This window comes from Crocodylus siamensis, chromosome 1 (genome assembly GCF_052110815.1).
Source record: "Crocodylus siamensis isolate JL-2025a chromosome 1, ASM5211081v1, whole genome shotgun sequence".
NCBI lineage: Eukaryota > Metazoa > Chordata > Crocodylia > Crocodylidae > Crocodylus > Crocodylus siamensis.
Genome location: NC_143395.1, coordinates 426,416,116 through 426,439,752, shown reverse-complemented (window position 1 = coordinate 426,439,752; position 23,637 = coordinate 426,416,116). Strand labels below are relative to the sequence as shown.

Here is a 23,637-nt window from a genome sequence, read left to right as displayed (position 1 = left end):
CTTGGACACCAGGCAGTGCTGCTATGCTTTGTCTGTGGAACCTTCAATCAAGCTGTGGCTGCTTATTGGTTTTAGTGGGGGCTAATTTTTTGTAAGGACTTTACTGCCAGCTATTTTTACCCTGATTTTTTACTGACAATCAGTGAATTTATTGACACTTGGAAACCCTGATTGTGGTATTAAAAAAAACAGTGCATATCAAATATTCTGCATCTCTGAAATCTATCCTTTCCCCTAATCATACTACACTTTTGGCCAGTTTTTGGTCAAATTTCACTTCCCTACTTTGACTTCCTCCTCTGTGCAATCTCATATTCACTAAGACCCTTCACGCTATTCAAAATGTTGCTGCTTTCTGGGCAATGTCACACTTGTCTTCAAAAACCTTCAATGGCTTCCCTTCACCTGCATGAAGTTCAAGCTTTTTCCCTTCCTGCTGTCTGTTTGTAAAGTACCTGGTACAATGGGGCCTCTGGCCTCTAGGAACTACCATAACATACATATTAGAGTACACTCATTCACACATCAAGTGCCAGTGGAGCTTTCCCTGACCCTTCCTGTCCATCTTCTCCACTAGCCACCTCTGAATCTAAGTTGCCCTCCTTTAGCCCCTGCTGAATTCTACTCCCATTCCCCTTCACAGCTTCTCCCCTGCTACTCTTTGCACAAGGAACTCCAGCACTGAATGGCTGCCCCCCAGGTCTTTCAGGAGAGAATTATTTCACGAGGGCTTACATTAATAATCCACAAGGTACAAAACTGCCCCACTCTCAAAGGGCACCCATGTTCTGTGCTCTACGGCTTGAACTGTGCAATTCACGTTCCAGCTTAGCACAAGGCCTTCTGGGAAAAGGGACTCCTTCTGTACTCTGAAAAGGGCTGCTATTCAACAGCCAAGTAAGAAGTTGGCTTGTGCAACTGTCTGTGGTCACAGGGGCATGTTTAAGCACCTTCTCTCTCCAATACAAAACATGTGCCTCTTTGCAAGGCTAGAGTACTGGGTAGCCTCACCTGCCAGCTCAGCAATCCAAAGCACAACAGTGCTTACATGACAGTCACTGATAAATCCTGAAACTGGAAGTGGATTAGACTAAGCATAACAATGGTTTTAGATTGGTGAGGCATCTGTGTTAAAAGGCTGTCAGGCTGATATTGGATGGTAGAGCTTGGAGGAAAAACCAAGCATTAAGTACTGCACTCACCCACCCTGCACCCTTCACTACAACAGAATCCACTGATCACTCTACACTTGGGAACATGGGACTCATTGCTCTGGATCAAGCCACTGGGCCATCAAATCTGGCCTTTTTCCTCAGCATATACCTAAAGCTTCATGGAAAGAAACATTTTAGTCCTTCACTAAATGCAGAACTGCACGTGGAGGAGGAAATTCCATCCTATCCCAGCAGCACCAGCTGAAACTGGAAACCTGACTGCCCTCGTCTTACCAAACAGGTCACTGCTTGGATGGAAGAAACCAACACCCTGGTGGGAACAGTCCTGGGAGGTTCTGGAGGCTGCTTCCCTAGAACTGGGAAATGTGACTTACCTGTCTATCCACCTCAGGGAGCAGGAGCAGCAGGCGCTGCTGACAGTCTGTCGGCAAGACGGAGAACGTGTGCTTGTTGATCAGTGCCCGCAGATTCGTGTTCACCAGGATGGAGTCTGGTGTTTCCACATCGATTTCAGCACATTTTGTCCTCTTCAGCTGCCCTGCAGGGAACCACAGAGGCCATGTAACAGTGTCTGAGGCACTCTCTCACCCTGTGCTGCTCAAGGTCTCTCTCATCCTACACTGCTCTTTACTTACTTCATGGGTATGTAAAGTTATTCATAATGCCACTCTGATGGCTCAGTGTCAAACCCTGGAAGGGGGCAGAGAGGGGCAGCAAATCGTTCTGTTAAGCTGGGGAGCAAAGCTAATGAGCATCCAGCCCTATGCCACAAGGAACGGCACACTGTGGAGGCTAGAGGGTGAAAGGTTAAAAATAATATAAAGAAGGTTCTGTGTAGTACAAAGGTCTCATCCCAAGGAAAATACAATACCTAGTGCTACTCTGTCTGGCTTTACCAGAATTCACCATGGTGCCCAACATCGTGAGCCTGCAGAGCCTGTCCTATACTGGGGTACGTGCCTGAGTCTCTCACTCAGAGCTATCAAGATTTTTCAGGAAGAAAGTTCATGTTCATCTTTTATTTTAATGTAATGGCGAAGGCAGCTGAATAGTACCCTTAGGATTTCTTGCTTGGACGTTTCCTCAGAGTACTCTGTGAGAGCGGCAGTGATTTAGAAACAGTCAGCACTCTGTGTATGGTTTTTAGCAGTGAAGCCCTGCTGGTGTTGTGACTACAGTGCCAAACACAGCACAAGAATGAAAAAAAGTTCTCTCTCCTTCCTTTCCTAGCTTAAGTAGGTCTTCACACGAGTCCTGCACTTGCTGCATACCCTCAGGCATCCCAAGCAACGGCCATAACTTCAAAAGCAGCAGGACAGGCAGAATGCTTGTACTTCCCCTAAACTCATCCATTAAGCATCACTGGCAATATACCATGCCTTCTGTGAACTCCAATAACAAACGTATCACTAAAGCTGGCTCGTGGTGACAGATGTACTATGCACCTCCGGACCAGGGGGCTGACAATGCTGCAAAAGATAATTATTCCCTGCAACACAGTCCCTGCCAAAGCTCATCGCACGCTCTTCAAAGCCATTCAGAGCATTCCTCCCCAGACAGTACCGCCTGCTCCATCTGCAGAACACAGAGCACCTGCCTCCAGCTAACCATGCTCACTCTGCCGACAGGCAAGGCGCCGGCACTCCACATGCCCTAGGGCGCGTGGCCACCAACAGCACCCAAACACTGCCCAGTTCATCTGCACAGCCTGGGAGCAGCAACTCTGGGGACTGCAGTCCTCTCCTCAGGCCAGAACAGAAACAGAAAACACCACTCAAATGGCCCCACCAGTGACCCTCTGGGCTGAGCAATCCTGGGTGTCTAGGTCAAAACAAAGATGGGTCCCGCTGTGATTTATGTGCTGGGCATTATGAGCCTCAGAGCTGGACTGCACCTTCTCTGAGATGGCGAGGGAACCTGCACGGTGCCCCTGAGTTGCTGTCAGAGCAGCTTGGAGGAGTCACGTTCACCATAACGTGCAGCCCCGGAGGCGTGTGGGGAACGGAGCTCTGGGAACGTGATGGGACTGGAGCCTTTCACCTCAAGGTCACCAATTTAGATCAAAGTTCAACAAAAGTTGCTTTTTGGCCAGTGTGAAATGAGGGGCTTGGGGGCTGAGTGCACAGCTTCTCCCTACATCTGTGCGCTGCAGAGGCCATAGTGAATATATTTAAATGCTAGGTGTCTGTAAAACAAACCACCAGTGACCAAGGGAGAATTGAGAAAGCTGATTTTAACTGCCCAGGCTTCTTGGCTGGGCAGGGGAGGGCTCAATTGGTTGGTTTGTTTTTCAAGGTAACCAAACCACTGGAAATGCTAAAAGGAAAAGATCTACTAAATAACGTAAGTCCCCTTCTGTCTCTGTTATGCAGAATACAGTGAACTCAGGGGCTGGCAAGCTCCCAGATGACAACTACTGGGCAAAGACATGCTTGCGTGTATAGAGGTTATTTCCTTAATTCATGTAGACTTTCAGGACCATCCAGAAACCATGCCACCTCTGGAACTAGTTGAAGCTTTTACTCAACTTTCCATTTGACCTTTTTACTTTGGCACCTGAGCAACAAAATCCTCTCTATGCAGAAAAAGAAATGTCTTACTTGGATGGAGCCGGTCGGATCTCTGGAACGGTTTCTTCCCCAAGGGTGGCAGGGAGTTATCAGCCTTAACAGAGGGAGAGGAGCTGGACGTGGAGTTCTGAGGGCTGCTCGACTGCCTGTCCGACTGCTTCCCTTCCCAACCTGCGAGGAAATTCAAACTTTTATACCACTGGAGGGGCAGGAGCAAAGCAGTACTACTGGCAACATCTGTTTGCATGGGTTCAGGCAGAGCGTCGGCTGGCCTAGGCCCCCTGCTGCGCTTGGCTCCAGGACAAGAAGGTCTGCATGGTGGATGCCAGCACTCCCTTACTCTCTTTGCACTGAGTTTGCACTGGAAGCAGGAAGGCCTTCAAGAACTACTGCATCACTGCAGAGCTTTGGGATGGAAAACAGCCTCTATGAACATCTCAATCCATTGCCCAGGCAGTGCAGACAAGTTACTCTCCAGGCCTAGGCCAGCAACAGACTATTGGACCTGCCCACAGAAGATTCTCCAGAGGCAGCATTTCCTGAAACGTAGCCTTTGCTTTTTCCATTTCCACCTACTGCTCCTGCGCTGGCTCTGTTAAACCCCCTCCGTAATCATTCTCCCTGCTTTGTAGTTATGCCTTTCAGATGCTCTGGACTGCTATCCTCCCCCAAAGCCACTCCTCTGCCAAACTAGACAGATTTCACTGTTTCACTCCACGCTCATGCCTTGCTGCTCCCACGCCCGATCGGCTGTGCTGCTCTTTGCAGTGGTGCAACATCCCTCCTTGTGCAGCCGGACTGTCTGCAGGAAGAGCAGCTGGCCCCTTCCCTTGCGGTCTGTTTTCTTAACCCATCCCCACTAAGGGGAATTCAGGGAGCAAGCAGGTGTCTTCCCACTCTGGGAGCAGACGTCGCATCTGTCCTGGGACCAGCTGTGCTGCACATGTCCCTGAACAGGAAAGTCCTGGGACTGACACATGCACTCATCACCCTTCCAATGAGGGTGCAGTGAGCACCTGAATACACTGATGTAATTCTGGGACAGACACACTTTGTGATGGCCCACGAGAACACTAGCAGTTCCTCTCCCATGCGCCTTTGCAGTGTTTGTCCCAGGACAATGGACATCAATATTTGAATGATCACACTCACTTTATCCTGAGATAAAGTGGTCGCTCCTGGGACAAATGTGATGTCTGTTTGTAGTCTCAGAAGCATGTGTGCAGTGACACATCTTCCCTCCACACCGGTGCTCAGTTCCCCAGGCAAGGGAAAGTTAAGTCACAGGACTTAAAGTTATGGTGGTGAGCTGTTATCCCAAACCATCCCTTACCCCCTCACACAGCTCCTTCCACCCAGTGTCACTCCACACCTGCCCCTCTTACCTTCTCCTCTACCCTGACTCTCTCACCCTTCCCTTTTCTTTCTGTGTAGCTTTTCTAACCAAGCCTATGCTCCCTGAAACCCTGAGATGCTGCCATGCCACTTGCTGTCATCATGCTTCCTCCACCCCAGGTCTTGTTATTCAGGCCATGAGCTCTTTGGAGCAGCATCTATCTGCCCCTCCATGTGCAGTACCCAGCACAGCAAGGCCCATTTTGAACTGGCCATTAGCCATATGCATTAGGTCAGCTCCCAACAACACCTGATATGACAGCAGGACTCAGGGATTCCAGCAGAATCAAGCTGCTTCTGCTGGGGGCTGTACAAAGCATGCAAGTTTTCCAAAGAGAACAACTCTGAGGCTAAACCAGAAGAACCATGACAAAGGGTGGAAGAGACTGCTCCTCCTAGGCCCAAGTGAAAAGAGTGATGGCCTTAACCACCACTTGACTGGAGGTGGGGGTGTCAGGTCCCCTTTCTCTTACATCCTTTGGTTAAGACTATGCTGAGAGTTGCACTGGGAAGGCCAGAGACTCCGAGGCAGGAGGGGAAGTTGGATTCATGACACCTCCTGACCATGATGCAGCAGCAAAGTAAAGGGAACTCAGAAAGGAAAAACAACAAAAATGATGTAATGGCTCAAGGCTGACTTGAAGGGGACATGGTAATGGTCTCCAGCTATTTGTAGGAGATAAAGCCAAAGCAAGGAGGCGTGCTGCAGGTTGATGTACATGGGCCAACACTCTGAAAATAAAAACTACATTAAGCGTTAAGTAACAGGAGCATGGACCTGGAGTACTTAGTGTGTTACTCCAAGCCAGGTAATAGCCCCCCAGAATTATGGGGCAAAGACAAGGCACTGCCATCCCCCGGCCTGCTACCACAAGCCAACTGTAAGATGCCAACCATCTCTGTGTGCATGAGAAGCAGGAGTCAGGAGAGGATCTTCAGAGAATTCAACCAAGGAGTGAGGGACTCTGAAAAGAGAGCTTGAGCTATGGTGTCAGTGAACCACCAAGCTTATACTGGTGAGCAGGCAAATGGTGGAAGCTGGAAATGACCTGGCTCCAATCACCTTCAAGGAAGGCTTTGTGCACCCGGCACACCTCCTCCTTCCCTTAGACATCAGGAACACAAGGTCTTCTATGTCAGCTAGGCCCATCTTCCTTCTCAGCTTCCCCACATGCTGCAAGAATAACTCTCCAGAGGTGTCCGTCCACGCTGGCTTCCCAGTCATGTGGGCCAGCACACCGTAGTAGAGATTTGGGAACCACCTCCAAGAAGCTGACTTCCCTCCCCTTCTTCTCAACAGTGCTTTAACTTCCAAGCTGGCTGGAGACAGTTTGAGCGCCAACATTGTCTGGTACTTCCCTGGCGAATGGTGCAGGAAGCACAGCTGGTAATTCGGCTTACATATGCAGTATAGCCTCAACCCTGCATTTGTCTGAACAGCTGTCATGTGGCACGTTCCAGCAGCACTCGAGCAGCACGCAAAGGCAGACCAGTCTGCTTCTGGTGTGGGTCTCCTTAGGGGCCTACGAGGGAATAAGCAGACACACGTGGCTCTGAAGAAGCAAGCCAAAGGGAGAACCAAATTCTCCTTAACTCTGCACAGCCAAGCAGAAGTCCAGCATTCAACATGGAGCCCCAGTGGAGTCATATCATCAGGCAGGTCTGAGAGCAGAAAGCTGTCCCACACCAACAATGTCTCTTTGTCCCCTACGCTGCCTGCTCTCTGTACCCATCTGCTGGCTCATGCCATAGACTGTAAGCTCTTTGTGGCAAGGCTCATCTTTTGCCCTGTGTTTTACAGCCCTCTGTACAGTGGGGTCTTGGTGCCATCACAACACTAAGATTAGTGCTAATACCCATTGCACTGATACTCTCTGCAGTTAACGGCTCTCTTCATGACAAAGTTCATAGACGTTAGGGGCTGGAAGGGACCTCGGAAGATCATCGGGTCCAGCCCCCTGCACCAAGCAGGAAAGACAATGGGTCAAGTGACCCCAGAGAGGTGACCGTCCAGTCTTCTCCTGAAAACATCCAGGGTAGGCAATTGCATCACTTCTGGAGGGAGCTTATTCCACAGTCTGCACACCCTGACTGTGAAGAAGTTTTTCCTAGGTTATCAGTCTGCATCACAGGTGCCTTTGTGATGCCAGGAAATGATGTTTCATTTGGAGGGGAGCAAGTATGGATTTGCACTGACTGGACATGCTCCTTTTTCTTCTTCATGTATCCCAAGCTAGCAGTGAGGGATTGTAATGACAACTCCAGGTCTCCTCACATGCACACTGGAGATGCCATGCTACGCTGCGACAGGCCCTGGTATTTTACTGAACACCATGTCAAAGAAATGCACTGCAGTCACCAGTACTTCAAGCCCCTAAAGCAAGATGGAATATCTTTCTATAAGATTCATGTCAACACTACTAGGATTTATGGGTTTGAAATAAGAACCACCAAGTGAAACCTTTTGGGCTATGTTGTGCTGGAGCTCATACTAAAAGATTAAAATGGTTCCTTCAGGCACTGAAGTCTATTTTTTCCCCTCTCACAATGCATTTCCCTAGAAGAGACCAGGCCAAAAGAACAGCAGCTGAAGCAGTTAATAAACAAGAACAGCCTGGGAAACCAGGGCTTCCTCTCCCTCCATCGTCTCCTAAACCCAAGAAGTCAGTTGGAGAGACATGACAGTTAGAGAAAGCACAAGAATTGATTGCTGTCTCGTACCTGATTTAGCAGGTGTGGAGTCACCAGCTGCCTTCACAGCCTTCAGCAGGATGTGTTGCTTAGAGGACACAGGCATACCTGCTCTGCATTGCTGTTGCTGTTGCTTCTGTTGCTGTTGCTTCAGAGCCTGGAGAGAGAGAACAGAAGGACAAGGCTTTTCAAATCAAGCTCTTAATTGCTACCATGCAAATCAAGCAGCTCTCTGTACAGCAAGTAATGCTGGCATCTGCTAGCACTTTTCAGTAACGGCTTTAAAAGAGCTCTAGAAATCAACCCATTACTTCAGAGGTACTTAAATACTGTATTTTAAGGGCGTTTTTCTGCATATAAATTCAATACAGCAACAGGATAAGGTTCAGGGAGCAGGCTCGCAACACCTTCACTGTAATGTTTTCTTGGAACCGCTGGTACTAGGGGACCTAAAGCACTGATTCCCAACCAAGGTGTCATGGGATGTGTTGAGACCTTTTCTAGGGTGCCACGCACTGGTAACACTGTTAGGTGTGCAAACATGGTTCACACAATAGCCCAGAGATATCATGTAGGAATCATTTTAAAAGCTTTTGGACCTGCTGTGATCTCTCCAAGTTCTTTGCAATAAAAGAATTGCTCTATCTTTTTTCTATAGTCAAAAAAACAAGTGAAAGCTAAAAGCTTGTATTTTCGAGCGGTGCCTTCAGCCTGAAAAGGTTGAAAACTACTGACCTAAAGAGAAGTCGTTCTCAATTCAGTCCTAAACAACTTTTAACTGTTAAGGTTGCTACTAGGTAACAGTAAGCAAACAGTAACAGCATTTACTCCCAGCCTCCTCAGGGGAGTCAGTTCCTCAGAAATGTTCACAGTGGCATTAAGTATTAGTGGAAGGGTTTTGGTTTTTTTTAACCATTAAAGCCACTAGAGCAGAGTGCTGGGAAATGTACACATCTGATGAGAAGCGATATGAGGTCAGGAAATAAAACGGTTTGGTTAAATGGTAAAGTTCACGAGTTAAGCCAAAGAGACAGCTTCAGAAAACAGAGATCCAGCTCAAAGAAAGCCAAAAAAGAGCAGCATAGCCTCTGGCAGGCCATGCGTAAGGTGGAAACTAAGAATGGGATGGGAAGTCCAACTGAGAAAAGCACATTGCCGTTAGATAAACCAGTGGGACACTACTGCCTGGATGCAGAGTCAGTTCTAGTCGGTGTCTCTGAGAAAGGATGAGGGGTCCAGAGAGGGCACACGCTGGATGCAACTGGAGGCAGGAGACTCTTCTCTGCGAAGAGCAACTGGAAAGATCAGGGCTGTGTGGTCTGAACGAGAACGGAGCGCATGAGAGATGTACGCAGCTTCGTGAACAGTGGCAAGACTGCAGGCTCCCGTTTACAGGGGACGCTCAACAAAACCTGGCACACAACGCATTTCAAACCAGTAAGCGGAGGTTCTCTCTGCTGTGGCATGACTAACCTCCTGGACTCACTGCGTTACAACAGCTAAGTGGGATTAAAAATCACTTGGCATTGACATGGATAATGCACACCCCCTGTTCGATTAGCTGAGACAAGAAACGCTACAAAACCCTCCTGCTTCAGAGTTGGAGCTAACCTCTGACTGATCAACATCCCCTGCGAGCAGGCTACTCTACCACTGCCAAACTGCAGGGGCTTTGCCCTTTCCTTCAAAGCAGCTGGTACCAAATACTGTCCAGAGCATACTGGGCTAGGGGGAGCATACCAGCCTCTTCTTGTGCTTGCTCATATGACTTCGTATGTCACAATTTAAACTGGCATTTGCACTTGTAAAAAACTGTTTTTTTTACAACACCTACGTGCTGGGCCTGGTCTTAAATTACGGCATCCCCTTAAGCTGTTCTGAAAAAAGTAACACTCCATTAAAAAAGTAAGGAAAAAGGGAAAGTTGCAGCTGACAAATGCTGCAGCTGCCATGGTGAGAGGCAAAAAGGTGTTTCCATGTGACTGTGGAAGCGCTCTGTAAATACCTCCAAAACATGCATGTGCGGTTCCTCAAAGAGTTAAACAAAAATGCAGCCCTGAAAGCTGCCTGATGTGTCTGGCATCCTGGCTGTATTGCAAAACAGCAGGTTGAAAACAGCTTGCCCCAGTTACAGACCATTTCCTGGAAGGCTCATTTTCTTTGTTTCCTTTTGTGCCTCTCTCCTCCTCTCCTTGTTAACCTGCCTCCTGACGTTACCAGCTTTGATGCATGGAAGTGTGCACCTGAGCAAGAGCCATGTGCAGAGAGCAGCTCTGAAACAAACAGGCCTCTGCAGGGCGAGACCGGTGCTTTTCCTGAGCGCCCTGCACTTGCATCACTCGGTATCTCGTCTGCCCAAAGCTGCTCCCAGCAGACTGATCAGTACAGCTTTTTCCCTCCAACCTAAAACCGTGTATTGCTCTCCGTTTCATCCAGATAAAAAACCACACACAACACCTCTGCACCAGATCACGCGAAGGAAAAGATCCATCAGGCATTACTGCAAGCATGGGGGCTGGTCTTGTGGGGCACAACGGCAGACTGGCCTTGGCAGGCACCGCACTTTCCTGGGCCACAACTGAGAAGTCAGTCAGGGAGGAAGGGACTACATATGCCATGCTGTGAGGGCTCTTCCATGTCAGAGTACCCCTTGTGTAGTCACCTCAGCTGGCTGCTGCGTGGGGGACCAGGATCTGCCCCTCAAAGTCCTTGCTGTTTCTGGACCTGCTAACAGCCTCTGAGCCCAGCAATCACCAGGCTGTGACACACCTGCAGGCCAGCTGTACTCGGGCAGCTTCCTTCTCCACTTGGGGAGACCCAAGAAGGTTACGGGGTCGTGTGGCACGCCCGGTCCAGATTCTTTCACCTCAGGCCTTCAGTGGCTTCACGAGGCGAACGGAGGAGGGAGGGAGCAGGTTCCAGCCTGGGGCAATGAGACCTGCGAGGGGTCATGCCGGAGCTCTCCAAAGGCCTTGCCAAGGTCTGCGGTCTGGTGGGAGCAGGGTGGAGTCCGCCAGCCAGGGCCGGCTGAGATCACACCGGCAGAGCAGAGAGCACTGGCAGGAGTGATGGAGGAACATGCACCTTCTCAACCAAGGGGAGGACGGGGGCCTTTCTATTTGCAATTTAGGAGTCCTAGTGGGCCCTAGTTCCTGGCTTACATCCACACTACTGCAGGTGCTATTTTTCTCACTAACGTGGGCTCTCTGGCAAGCTGCAGAACCTCATCAGGGCTATCGATACGTTTTTCACTGCAGCTTCAATAAGAATAATTCTCTTTACTTGGGACTTTGCCTGAAGACCAGCTGGAAACTTCAGCTAGTACAGAAGGCAGCAGCCTGCCGAGCTGCATGACAGTGGCATATTACACTGGTACTCCAGGAACTGCGCTGGCTGCTACGCTACTTCCTCCGTGCAATTCACAGCACAGCATTAGCTTTGATCTGAAATGTGCTCTACAGCTTGGGTCTTGCGCACCCTATTTATTTCCTGTGGTACCCTATGTCCCGAGGAAGGGCATTTTGTGCCCAAAACATTATCTAACATATAACCAACTACATAATTGGCCCAGTAAAAGATATTTGTTTCCTCTCCTCTCAGGTTCTCACAAATCCAGTATCTGTTGACCTCCGAGCTGGAGGAGAGCTGTGTCCAGCCATTTACATGCAATTCATTTCCTAGCCCAGGCTACAAGAGGTACCAGGTCTTCACTTCTCACACTCTTGTGGGCTCAGTACATGTGTAGTAAGTAACCTGCACATACAGAAGGATCATAGGAAGAGACTTGAAGCAAGAGTTGTGTCCTCTACCCTTGCACTCGCAGTCCCAGTTCTGTCTCCTTCTGGCATCTCTAGATGCGTCCTTGTCCATCCTGTCTACTTGTTGCAACTTCTGTGGCTTGTGTTAAGAATTATATTACGGGAAAAGGTGGGAGATTTAAGATCTGGATTCAATGGAGCTTTTTTCTGTCAGTGAATTCTTTCAAGTATTGCAGGTGACAATGGTTCAACTACTGCCCGAGCTGTTACCAGTGTATAAAGGGAAAGGCTCTGGTCTCTTTCCAGTGCTCTTTAACTGGTGCACACAACAACGTCCCATCGGAGTCAAGATGCAACAAACAGTGTAGTGTTTTGGGAGACTCCCTACCCACAATGTGACGGCGTTTCTCAGTTAGTACAGACATAATGATTAAACTCGGGAACGTTACATTCAAGCAGTTCCAAACTTTCAGAGACTGTTCTAGGCATCAGTACCCAGAATCCTATTGGGGGAACACTGGAAAACTGGATAAGAGAAATGAGGTAGACATAGGGCCTCTTGGATCTGCTTAGCACACCCATCCATGGTTCAACTCCATCCATGTCCCAGTGGAGATGGGGATCCCCCAAATGACCAGGTCACCAAATCCTTAGATGCAGGGGTAGCAGTGGACATCGTCTTCCTGGACTTTCGGAAGGCCTTCGACACTGTCTCTCACCCTGTTCTCATCAACAAACTGGGGGCTGTGGTGTCGACACCCACAGTCAGACGTGTCGCCAACTGGCTGGAGGGCCGCACCAGAGAGTGGTGGTGCACGGGTCATGTTCAACCTGGAGAGACGTGGGCAGTGGGGTCCCCCAGGGCTCGGTCCTCCGGCCCGCGCTGTTCAACATCTTCATCAGTGACTTGGACAAGGGGGTAAAAAGCACCCTGTTCAAATTTAAATTTGCTGATGATACTAAGATCTGGGGGGATGTGGGCACACTAGAAGGGAGGGATAGGCTGCAATCGGACCTAGACAGGTTACAGGGGTGGGCAGACGAGAATAGGATGGGATTCAACACTGACAAGTGCAAGGTGCTGCACCTGGGAAGGAAGAACCAGCAGCACACCTACAGGCTGGGGAACTCCCTTCTCATCAGTGCAGAGGCAGAAAAGGATCTTCACTGGCTCCAAGATGAACATGGGCCGGCAGTGTGGGGATGCGGTCAGGAAGGCCAACCGCACCTTGGCATGCATCCACAGATACATCTCAAGCAGGTCCAGGGAGGTGATCCTCCCCCTCTGTGCGACACTGGTCAGGCCGCAGCTGGAGTCCTGCGTCCAGTTCTGGGCGCCGCACTTCAGGAGGGATGTGGACAACATGGAGAGGGTCCACAGGAGGCCACTCTCATGATGAGAGGGCAGCAGGGCAGGCCCTACGAGGAGAGGCTACGGGACCTGAACCTGTTCAGCCTTCACAAGAGAAGACTGAGAGGGGATCTGGTGGCCTGTTACAAACTAGTCAGAGGGGACCAGTGGGCACTGGGGGAGTCTGTGTTCCCCCAAGCACTGCCAGGAGTGACCAGGAATAACGGTCACAAGCTGGCAGAGGGTAGGTTTAGGTTAGACATCAGGAGGCGCGACTTCACGGTCAGGGCGGCTAGGATCTGGAACCAACTTCCAAGAGAAGTGGTGCTGGAACCTACCCTGGGGGTCCTTAAGAGGAGGCTTGTGTACACCTTGCTGGGGTAGTTTGACCCCAGTACTCTTTCTTGCAATGGCGGGGGGTCGGACTAGATGATCTGCTCAGGTCCCTTCCAACCCTACAAACTATGACCTCTGCCAGACAGAACAAGAAGAACTGACACTGGAGCGAACCACAGGGAGTGAAAAAAGGAGGATCCCTTCCTCTGCCTTCAACCCTACAGACCTGCTCTGCTTGCCGACTTTAGTCCTGACAGTGGCTTCTTAGCTGGACAGACAGGTGCGTGGATGACCTCTACCTGACTCAAGAAGTCTATGGGCCAACGAGAGGCAAAGCGCTGCTCGACCTGGTACTGGCTATGGGGGACGACCTAATCGGCGACCTAGAGATCGATGGGAAGCTGGGTGACAGCAACCACGAGCTGATCACCTTCACCATCCGCCATAAAGCTGGCAAGTCATTCAGCAACACAGAAGTCTTCTGCTCGTGCTTGTAGGGAGGCAGTTAGACAGGCCAAAGCTACCATGGAGCTGAGGATGGCAACCCAAGTAAAAGACAATAAGAAATTGTTTTTTAGATATATAGGGAGTAAAAGGAAGGCCCAGGGAGGAATAGGACCCCTGCTAAATGGGCAGAAACAATTGGTGACGGACAGAGGGGACAAGGCTGAACTCCTCAACGAGTTCTTCGCCTCAGTGCTCCTAAGCGAGAGGCACGACAAGTCTCTCACGGGGAGTGTAGGGAGGCAGCAGCAAGGCACCAGACTTCCATGCGTGGACCCTGAGGTGGTGCAGGGTCACTTGGAGGAACTGGATGCCTTTAAGTCGGCAGGCCCGGATGAGCTCCATCCGAGGGTACTGAAGGCACTGGCCGACATCATTGCAGAGCCACTGGCGGGAATATCTGAATGCTCGTGGCGCACGGGTCAAGTCCCGGAGGACTGGAAAAGGGCCAATGTGGTTCCCATTTTCAAGAAGGGGAGGAAGGAGGACCCGGGTAACTATAGGCCAGTCAGTCTCACCTCCATCCTTGGCAAAATCTTTGAGAAAATCATCAAGGCTCACATTTGTGAGAGCCCGGCAGGACAAATTATGCTGAGGGGAAACCAGCACGGGTTCGTGGCAGGTAGATCGTGCCTGACCAATCTAGTCTCTTTTTATGACCAGGTCACAAAACGCCTCGACGCAGGAGGAGGGGTGGATGTCGTATACTTGGACTTCAGGAAGGCCTTTGATACGGTATCCCACCCCATACTGGTGAACAAGTTAAGGGGCTGTGACTTGGATGACTGCACAGTCCGGTGGGTGGAGAATTGGCTGGAGGGTCGCACCCAGAGAGTTGTGGTGGATGGGTCGGTTTCGACCTGGAAGAGTGTGGGCAGTGGGGTCCCGCAGGGCTCGGTGCTTGGACCGATACTCTTTAATGTCTTCATCAGCGACTTGGACGAGGGGGTGAAATGTACTCTGTCCAAGTTTGCAGATGACACTAAGCTATGGGGCGAAGTGGACACGCCGGAGGGCAGGGAACAGCTGCAAGCAGACCTGGACAGGTTAGACAAGTGGGCAGAAAACAACAGAATGCAGTTCAACAAGGAGAAATGCGAAGTGCTGCATCTAGGGAGGAAAAATGTCCAGCACACCTACAGCCTAGGAAATGACCTGCTGGGTGGCACGGAAGTGGAAAGGGATCTTGGAGTCCTAGTAGACTCCAAGATGAACATGAGTCGGCAGTGTGACGAAACCATCAGAAAAGCCAATGGCACTTTATCGTGCATCAGCAGATGCATGACAAATAGGTCCAAGGAGGTGATACTTCCCCTCTATCGGGCGCTGGTCAGACCGCAGCTGGAGTACTGCGTGCAATTCTGGGCGCCGCACTTCAAGAAAGATGCGGATAACCTGGAGAGGGTCCAGAGAAGGGCCACTCGTATGGTTAAGGGCCTGCAGGCCAAGCCCTACGAGGAGAGATTAGAGAAACTCGACCTTTTCAGCCTCTGCAAGAGAAGGTTGAGAGGCGACCTGGTGGCTGCCTATAAGTTCGTCAGGGGGGCACAGAATGGAATTGGTGAGTATTTATTCACCAAGGCGCCCCCGGGGGTTACAAGAAATAATGGCCACAAGCTAGAGGAGAGCAGATTTAGATTGGATATTAGGAGGAACTTCTTCACAGTTCGAGTGGCCAGGGTCTGGAACGGGCTCCCAAGGGAGGTGGTGCTCTCCCCTACCCTGGGGGTATTCAAGAGAAGGTTGGATGTGTATCTAGCTGGGGTAATGTAGGCCCAGCACTCTTTCCTGCTTATGCAGGGGGTCGGACTCGATGATCTATTGAGGTCCCTTCCGACCCTAGCATCTATGAATCTATGAATCTATAAGTCCTTGACTTCAGAAAAGCCGACTTTGATAAGCTCAAGAGGCTTGTCGGTCAGGCCCTCAGGGACCATGACCCCAGGGAGATGGGAGTTCAAGAAGAGTGGTTGCTTCTCAAGGAAGCGATCCTCAGTGCACAAGCTAAATCTATTCCAACACGGAGGAAAGGCAGCATGAAGACACAGCAGCCCCCCGGCTCTCCAGAGACCTAGCGGACCTCCTGTGGCTAAAAAGGAAAGCCTACAAAGGATGGAGGACGGGATTCACCTCCAAAGAGGATTACTCCGCGCTGGTCCGGTCCTGCAGGACCAAACCACGAAAGCCAAGGCTGCAACTGAACTCCAACTAGCTTCAGGCATCAAGGACAACAAAAAGTCCTTTTTCAGATATGTGGGGAGCCGGAGGAAAAGCAAGGGCAATGTTGGACCCCTGCTGAACCAGATGGGGCAACTGACAACTGACGCCCAGGAAAAAGCCAACCTATTAAATAGGTACTTTGCGTCAGTCTTTCATCAGTCCCACGGGACGCCCATGCCTGCTATGGGACAGGGAGATCCGGGTGATGGGGATCCCCTACCCTCCATCAATGCTGACCTCGTGAAGGAACACCTTGAGAAGCTGGATACCTTCAAGTCAGTCGGCCCTGACAACCTGCACCCCAGGGTACTCAAGGAGCTGGCGAGCGTCATAGCCCAGCCCCTGGCACGGGTCTTTGAAAACTCCTGGTGCAGTGCCTGAAGACTGGAAGAGGGCCAATGTGGTGCCGATCTTCAAGAAAGGGAGGAGAGTGGATCCAGCTAACTACAGGCCCATTAGCCTGACTTCTATCCTGGGGAAGATCTTAGAAAAGTTTATTAAGGAGGCCATCCTTGAGGGACTGGCCCAGGCTAACATCCTAAGGGACAGCCAGCACGGGTTTGTTGCGGGTAGGTCTTGTTTGACCAATCTCATTTCCTTCTATGACCAGGTGACCTATCACCTGGACAAGGGAGAAGAGATTGATGTCATATATCTTGACTTCAAAAAAGCTTTTGATCTGGTATCCCATGATCACCTCTTGGCCAAACTGCCCAGTTGTGGCCTTGGCTCCACCACGATCCGCTGGCTGGGAAATTGGCTCCGTGGTCGGACCCAGAGGGTTGTGATTGATGGCAGTCACTCATCGTGGTGCCCTGTGACCAGTGGGGTCCCTCAAGGCTCTGTCCTGGGACCCATACTGTTCAACATCTTCATTAACGATGTGGACATTGGAGTCAGGAGTGGACTGGCCAAGTTCGCCGATGACACCAAACTTTGGGGCAAAGCATCCACGCCACAAGATAGGCGGGTGATCCAGGCTGACCTGGACAAGCTCAGCAAATGGGCAGACGAGAACCTCGTGGTGTTTAACACTGATAAATGCAAGGTTCTCCACCTTGGGAGGAAAAACCTGCAGCATCCTTATAGGCTCGGCAGTGCTACGTTGGTTAGCACTACAGAAGAAAGAGACTTGGGGGTCATCATTGACCACACCATGAACATGAGCCTGCAATGCGATGCTGCGGCTAGTAAAGCAACCAAAACGCTGGCGTGCATCCATAGATGCTTCTTGAGCAAATCCCGGGATGTCATTCTCCCCTTGTACTTGGCCTTGGTGAGGCCGCAGCTGGAGTCCTGCGTCCAGTTTTGGGCTCCACAATTCAAAAAGGATGTGGAGAAGCTTGAGAGAGCCAGAGGAGAGCCACGCGCATGATCAGAGGTCAGGAAAACAGATCTTACGATGACAGGCTGAGAGCCATGGGACTCTTTAGCCTGGAAAAGTGCAGGCTCAGGGGTGATCTGATGGCTAGCTATAAGTTTATCAGGGGTGACCGCCAGGATCTGGGGGAACGTCTGTTCACCAGAGCGCCCCAAGGGATGACGAGGTCGAACGGTCACAAACTCCTGCAAGACCGTTTCAGGCTGGACATAAGGAAGAATTTCTTTCCTGTCCGAGCCCCCAAGGTCTGGAACAGTCTGCCAGCGGAGGTGGTTCAAGCACCTACATTGAACACCTTCAAGAGTAAATTGGATGCTTATCTTGCTGGGATCCTATGAACCCAGCTGACTTCCTGCCCTTTGGGCAGGGGGTTGGACTCGATGATCTCCCGAGGTCCCTTCCAGCCCTAATGTCTATGAAATCTATGAAACAGACTGGGTGGGATAGAGGAAAAACCTATTCGGAGGATGAGATGGTCTGTGGTTGTCTGTATAAATGTTCTGCAAACTTTGTCTAGCACTTCGTCCACACTTCGTCTCATATTCCCTAAAACCGGCTGTTTCACTAAAGGCTGAAACGGATACTGAAAGAGCATTTCCTTTGTTGGAGCCATTGGAAACTGAACCAGCCATCAGGGGGAACACCTGCAGATAAGACACTCAGTGGACTAGTTTATCAGCTTTTTTATGGAAAGAAAAAGAATGTCCAACACACACAAAACACCGCTATCCCGTGCACGCTTGGTAAATGCAGTACACACAAGACAGGCATTCTTCCAGTTTGGGATTAACTGGTTCAAAATGCCACAGCAGAGGCCCAATGCACCAGAGCCAGGGAACTGCTTGGAGTTGAAAGCACGCATTGAACATGCAGGCAAAATATGTACATGCAGCTGGGATAGGAGGAACATCAAAACACACCACCACCAAGAGCTGTTATTCAGTGAGAGCTTCTCTCAAAGGGACACGAGCTGCTGTGAAAAACTCGGGAAAATCAGAGAAAGAGGCAAGTGTAGAGTTTTGCACCTCACTATCCCCTAAATGAGAAATGACTGCAGCCAACAGAGGATGATGGATGGAGCTCTCAGCACAGGCAGCCGTATTCAGTCAAACGCCAAGCACTCTCAGTCACACCTGAGGTCCGGCACAGACCATCTGCATCTAAAATGGAACTTCTTAGGAAAAATAAAGCAACTTTGCTCTTTAAACTGAAGCTCTAGAACATCGAGGATCCTGCTTACCTGTTTGAGTGCCTTCTTGCTGTGTTTCTGGGATGGTGAGATGACTTTACCCGCTTGGATAGAAGGAGACGGGCAGCCCGACTGGGAGGCAGATGCCTGTGACAGTCTAGATGATACTGGAGAAACAGGAGAGAGAAAAAACAGAGAGGTAATTACATTGGTTGTAGATGAAAATCAACCCTTTACATGCCCACACTCAGGGGCTGGGCCCCAGGACTGTCCCAAGGGAGGCTGCGAAAGCTGCACCTGTAGGAAATGCTACTTTCTGTGTGGGGAACTGTTTAATTTTATTTCCCTATAGAACTGCAGTTCAGAGAGGGCAGGTAATGGCATTATGTCCGGCACCCAGACAAACTCTGCACCACTGTGGAGCTAAGAGAGGGAACCTGAACAAGTAAGCAGAGTTGAAAGCAGGGAAAGCACAACATGAGCCCCATACTCTCATATTCCTAGGAAGATCTAAGAGAATCACAGAGGTGTGAAACAGAAAGGTCCTTTTATCATCATCGGCATCATCACCACTGTTGGCCATCCCTTGATTAAAGAATGATCTCTACCACGCCTCACGAATGGGTCCTGAAGTGACTTAAGAGTCAAGTCTTTGAGCCACAGTTTTCTTGAGGTATGTCTTGAGGTTTCTTGGCATCCGTTTTCTTGAGGTATGTCTTCAATATGCCCCACAAGATCTCAGGCTGTTACTAAGCTGGGGATTGTATCAGTAGATCCTTCCGAGGCCTGTGGAGTTATGCAACAAACTCCACATGAAGTAGGCCTTGAGGGGTACCACTACACCAAATACCCAGGGAAGGGAACTGTCTGCAGAGACCTCAACCATAGCTGTGCACATGGTGCTTATGTACCTGCCTGGGACCAGACGCTCAAGCAAATTTGCTCTGAGAGCACCAAATTTGGTGTGACACGCAAGGGAAGGAGCTTCTCTACTAAGGGGCAGCCAGCTCACTCTTCCCACTCATTTCCATTCATTCTGCTCAGTTTTGCCTATACTGAAATTGCAAAGAGTACATACATGAAAAACCATGTACTCAACAGACCAGGTTAGCCACGGTTAAGCAACTAGGTGGGGTCAGTGCAACATAGGAATGACTGATGAGCAGTCCATAAGCTAAAGACAGTCCTCTCCAGGTTTCTATGGCCATGGACTTTTGTGCTAGGAAACGTGCCCTTACCTCACACACAATGCAAGCGTACAGGTGTTCAAGTGGTTTGTGGTGGGAAAAGCACAGTGATTCTGCTACAAACTGTTAGCTCCTTCTAACAGCAGCTTTGCTGGAGAGTGAGGTTTTCTGGTGTCAGGTGTAATGCCTGTTCAAGTTCATGTGGTGCGATGCAGGATGCCCAATATCTCACAATCCTCCACTCTCCCTCCCTGACTCCAAGGAGGGGGGAGAGCAACTGGCTCCCTCCTAGCCTGTCCAGTGGCGACAAGTTAGGGAGACCTGTGGGGACGTGCTGTCACAGCTGCCTGAACAGCCTCGGCTCTGTCTGGGGCCGTTCAAGCAGCAGCCAGCGCCAAATCCTGCCGCCCCCTGAAGAGAACACAAGCAGTCCGCTACAGGGACAGGAAATGGCAAGGGGATTCAAATAAAGACAGGAACTACTTCAAAGGTAAATTCGCTAAGTGACTGTACACAAATGTGAGAATCTTACAAGCAAAAAGGCATGAACTAGCACACCTTACCTGGATACAACAGACATTATGAACCCAAAACTGCAACCAGTGAGCTGTGGTGGCACCTGTCTTTGAACTACACAGGGAAGACAGACTAGGCCAACAGCAGTGGGTGAGAGCTGCTGTAGTTAACACAACCCATAGGTTCAAAATTTGAAGCAGAGCAGGACCATATAGCTGCACTAGGATCTCAAGCTGCACACATGCAAATACGTTAATATGTCTACGCAGCCAGCTTGCCAAGCAAAAATAGGGTAAAAGCAGTGCTGATGCTGAAGGATCTAAAAAGCTATCAGGACATCCACAGGAGACTTCACCACTCGCACAGAAACTGAGCAGGTGGCACATGGGACGCAGTTTAGACAAATGGCTTTTTAACAATTGCTGCTCAAAACGACTGATTTTAGATCACACAAGGTGACACTAGTCTCAAGTCTAAAGTAACAAAAAGGAGTTAAGAAATAAATGTAGGAGAGCTACTAATTAATGGTGGGCACAAAATAATTAGACTCAACATCCTAGGGAGATAAATGGTACCAAAAACTAACACTGTAACATTAAACTACAGAAGGGAAATTTCAGTCAAATGTGATGAGTAGTCAAAAAGATTTCATAGATTCCATAGATGTTCGGGCTGGAAGGGACCCCAGAAGATCATCGAGTCCAGCCCCCCGCCCCAGGGGCAGGAAGTCAGCTGGGGTCAAAGGATCCCAGCAAGATAAACGTCCAAATGTCTCTTGAAGGAGTCCAGACTAGGTGCTTGCACCACCTCTGGCAGCAGTCTGTTCCAGGACTTGGGGGCTCGGGCAGTAAAGAAGTTCTTCCTTGTGTCCAGCCTGAAACGGTGCTGGAGGAGTTTGTGACCGCTGGACCTTGTCATCCCTTGGGGCGCTCTGGTGAACAGGCGTTCCCCCAGATCCTGATGTACGCCCCTTATGTACTTACAGAAAGTAAAACTAAAAAAGAAGGGAGTAAAACTCTTCATACATTTGAGAAGAAACACTTCATACAGAAGGTTCTCAAACAAGCTGGTAATTTAAATAGCAACATGTTGCCAGGTCAGAAGGTGTAATCAAGAGGTCTTACGGAGTTTACAAGTTGCTAAAATAAGTATGTAACTTTTTATTAAAATCAGCTGCTGGTGGGTGCCAAATGGTATCCCTGTATTTAAAAAAAAAGCTAGAAGAGTGATCCAGAGAATTGAAAAGCAGTGAGCCAAAAATCAGTACCTGTCAAACTGCCTGACATGATGCCTGAAAAAGAATGACAAAATATCTGGAAAAGCATAACTGTAACTGGTTGAACCAGCGTGGCTGCTAGAAAGGAAAATCATGTCTCACTAATGTATTCAAATTCTCTGAACATTTCAATAAGGTAGCAGATAGGTAAGAGCTGGTTCGTAGAGTTTATTTAGCCATAAACCTGAAGAATAGGCTACTAAGAAAAATAATTAATTGTGGGCTGAGAAGCCAAGTATTGCAATGGTCAAAAACTGGGTAGGAGATGGAAAGAAAGTAAAAAGCAGGATTAAACGGATGATTTTCATCATGTCAAGAGATCAACAATGGGGCTCTCCAAGGCTCCATACTCGGCCTAGCGCTATTCCATCTCTCTTAACCATTTTGGAAGGGCGTGAGCAGAAAGGCAGGAAAATCTGCAGGTGACAAAAGGTCTCATACGAGAGTCAGGACCAGAGAGGGGTGTGTAGAATCAGAGGGACTTAATCAAGGAAGATGAACAGGAAACACAATGGTAATAAATTCAAATGTCAATAAATGAAAAGCAGTGCGAGTTATGGGGAAAATTTAAGTGACCTGAAAACCAAACAGGGCTCTAAATTAACTGTTCAGGAAAGGGATTAATCATTGTGGGCAGCTAGGTCACAAAGGCAGACAGGTAAACAGGATGACAGGATACGTAAGGGCCGTGACGGTGAACTAACATACGATAATGGTGCTGGTATGGAAACTGCCGGTGGCACTGACCCCATTGCAGGAAAGGCGGTACAGAGTCAGAGGGGATCAGAGAAGGGTGAAGACCAGGACTAGGGGCATGGGACATCTCTCCACAGGCAGGACAGGGACGCTTTGAGTTTCTCTTTGAAAGGTGAGTGAGAGATGTTGGACAGGGAGCGTGTGGCGAAGGTGTTTTAAAGGCAGGCCTGCTGCTCTCGGAAGCTGCACCTCCATCTCACGCTGAAGGGCCTGGCTCACTGCGAAGCGGCTGCTCCCAAGGGCGAGGGCCGGTGCAGGCACGCTAGGTACTGTCCCCCACGCTGCCGGGGAGCGGCAGGTACCGCTCTCAGCTAAGCAGAGGCTGGGCCTGCGGAGAACAAAGCCGAGAGGCTCAGCCTAACCCCGAACACACAGGCCGGCTGCAACTGCCTGAGCTCCAGAACAGCAGGAGCACAAACCACATCCTCTGAAACCCATCGAGACCGAAAGTACAAGCCTGGCATGTGGCAGAAAGACTGGTGCTTTGCCTTATTTCATTCCTCCTCATCTTACGGACACATTCACAATTACACACCAACTGCCACACACACGTCTCCTCATTCCTAAGCCAGCAAAAGCCACACATACTAATTTACACCTGGGAAGTGAACTCCTCACCCTCTAATGAGGTACTTCTTGCTTTATTTTAATACTGACGTTTTCTGTGCCACAGAGGCTGCTGGGCCTAAGCAACACCTGTAACCACAACGAGATCTGAAGAGCAAACCCAAGAGCTTAAAAAAGCTGGCAAGGTCACAGTTGTGTGAACTCATCTGTTGGCTCATATACCGAACGGCACCTTCCTGTGAGGATAAGTGGAGCAGCTCTGAACAGTTACCCCGCGCCCAGACATGCACTTCTCCCTCCCGCACAGAACCTGCAACAGTCACGTGAGCATTACCATTAGGCGCTCTACAACTGAAATGTGAATATATTTAGCAGCGAGATTGCACCTCCCAACCCAACGAGATTCCAGCGCGCTTGGGGGCCAGTGCTGCAAAAACAAACCCGTGCTCCGGGGACAGCCTCAGAGAGCAATGGCTGCGATTCCCGAGTCCCCAGGTGGGGCTGCCATCTGACTGTAAAACACCCACCGTCTGGTTTGTGCCATGTCTACGCAAGCAAAGGATCTTCCTTGGCAGGTTATGTACGAGGAAGATTGTGGGCCTGTATCAGGCAGAAAAGAGTCCAGAGGCTCCCCAGGAATCACCTCACACGCTAAACAGGGACTGACAGGAGCTCCAGCCGAGCCAAGAATGGCTGATAGCAGAAATACGACTTCCACGTCATGGCCGGCTAATCTTGGACATTTGAGACCACTGTGTTGGAAAA

The 23,637-nt window shown here is 49.8% G+C and overlaps 1 protein-coding gene across 3 annotated transcripts in view; it reads right to left on the bottom strand.

Annotated features, from left to right (window-relative positions):
• The window catches only part of ASXL2 (ASXL transcriptional regulator 2), a 197,710-nt gene that overhangs the window by 25,104 nt on the left and 148,969 nt on the right, over positions 1 to 23,637 (bottom strand). For all 3 annotated transcript variants that reach the window (XM_090031189.1, XM_090031190.1, XM_090031192.1), the window contains 4 exons: positions 18,622 to 18,737; positions 7,862 to 7,988; positions 3,776 to 3,916; positions 1,550 to 1,713 (listed from right to left, as the gene is read on the bottom strand). In XM_090031189.1, the coding sequence (XP_089887315.1) occupies positions 1,550 to 1,713; positions 3,776 to 3,916; positions 7,862 to 7,988; positions 18,622 to 18,737 (548 nt within the window). The remainder of the gene's footprint in view (positions 1 to 1,549; positions 1,714 to 3,775; positions 3,917 to 7,861; positions 7,989 to 18,621; positions 18,738 to 23,637) is intronic.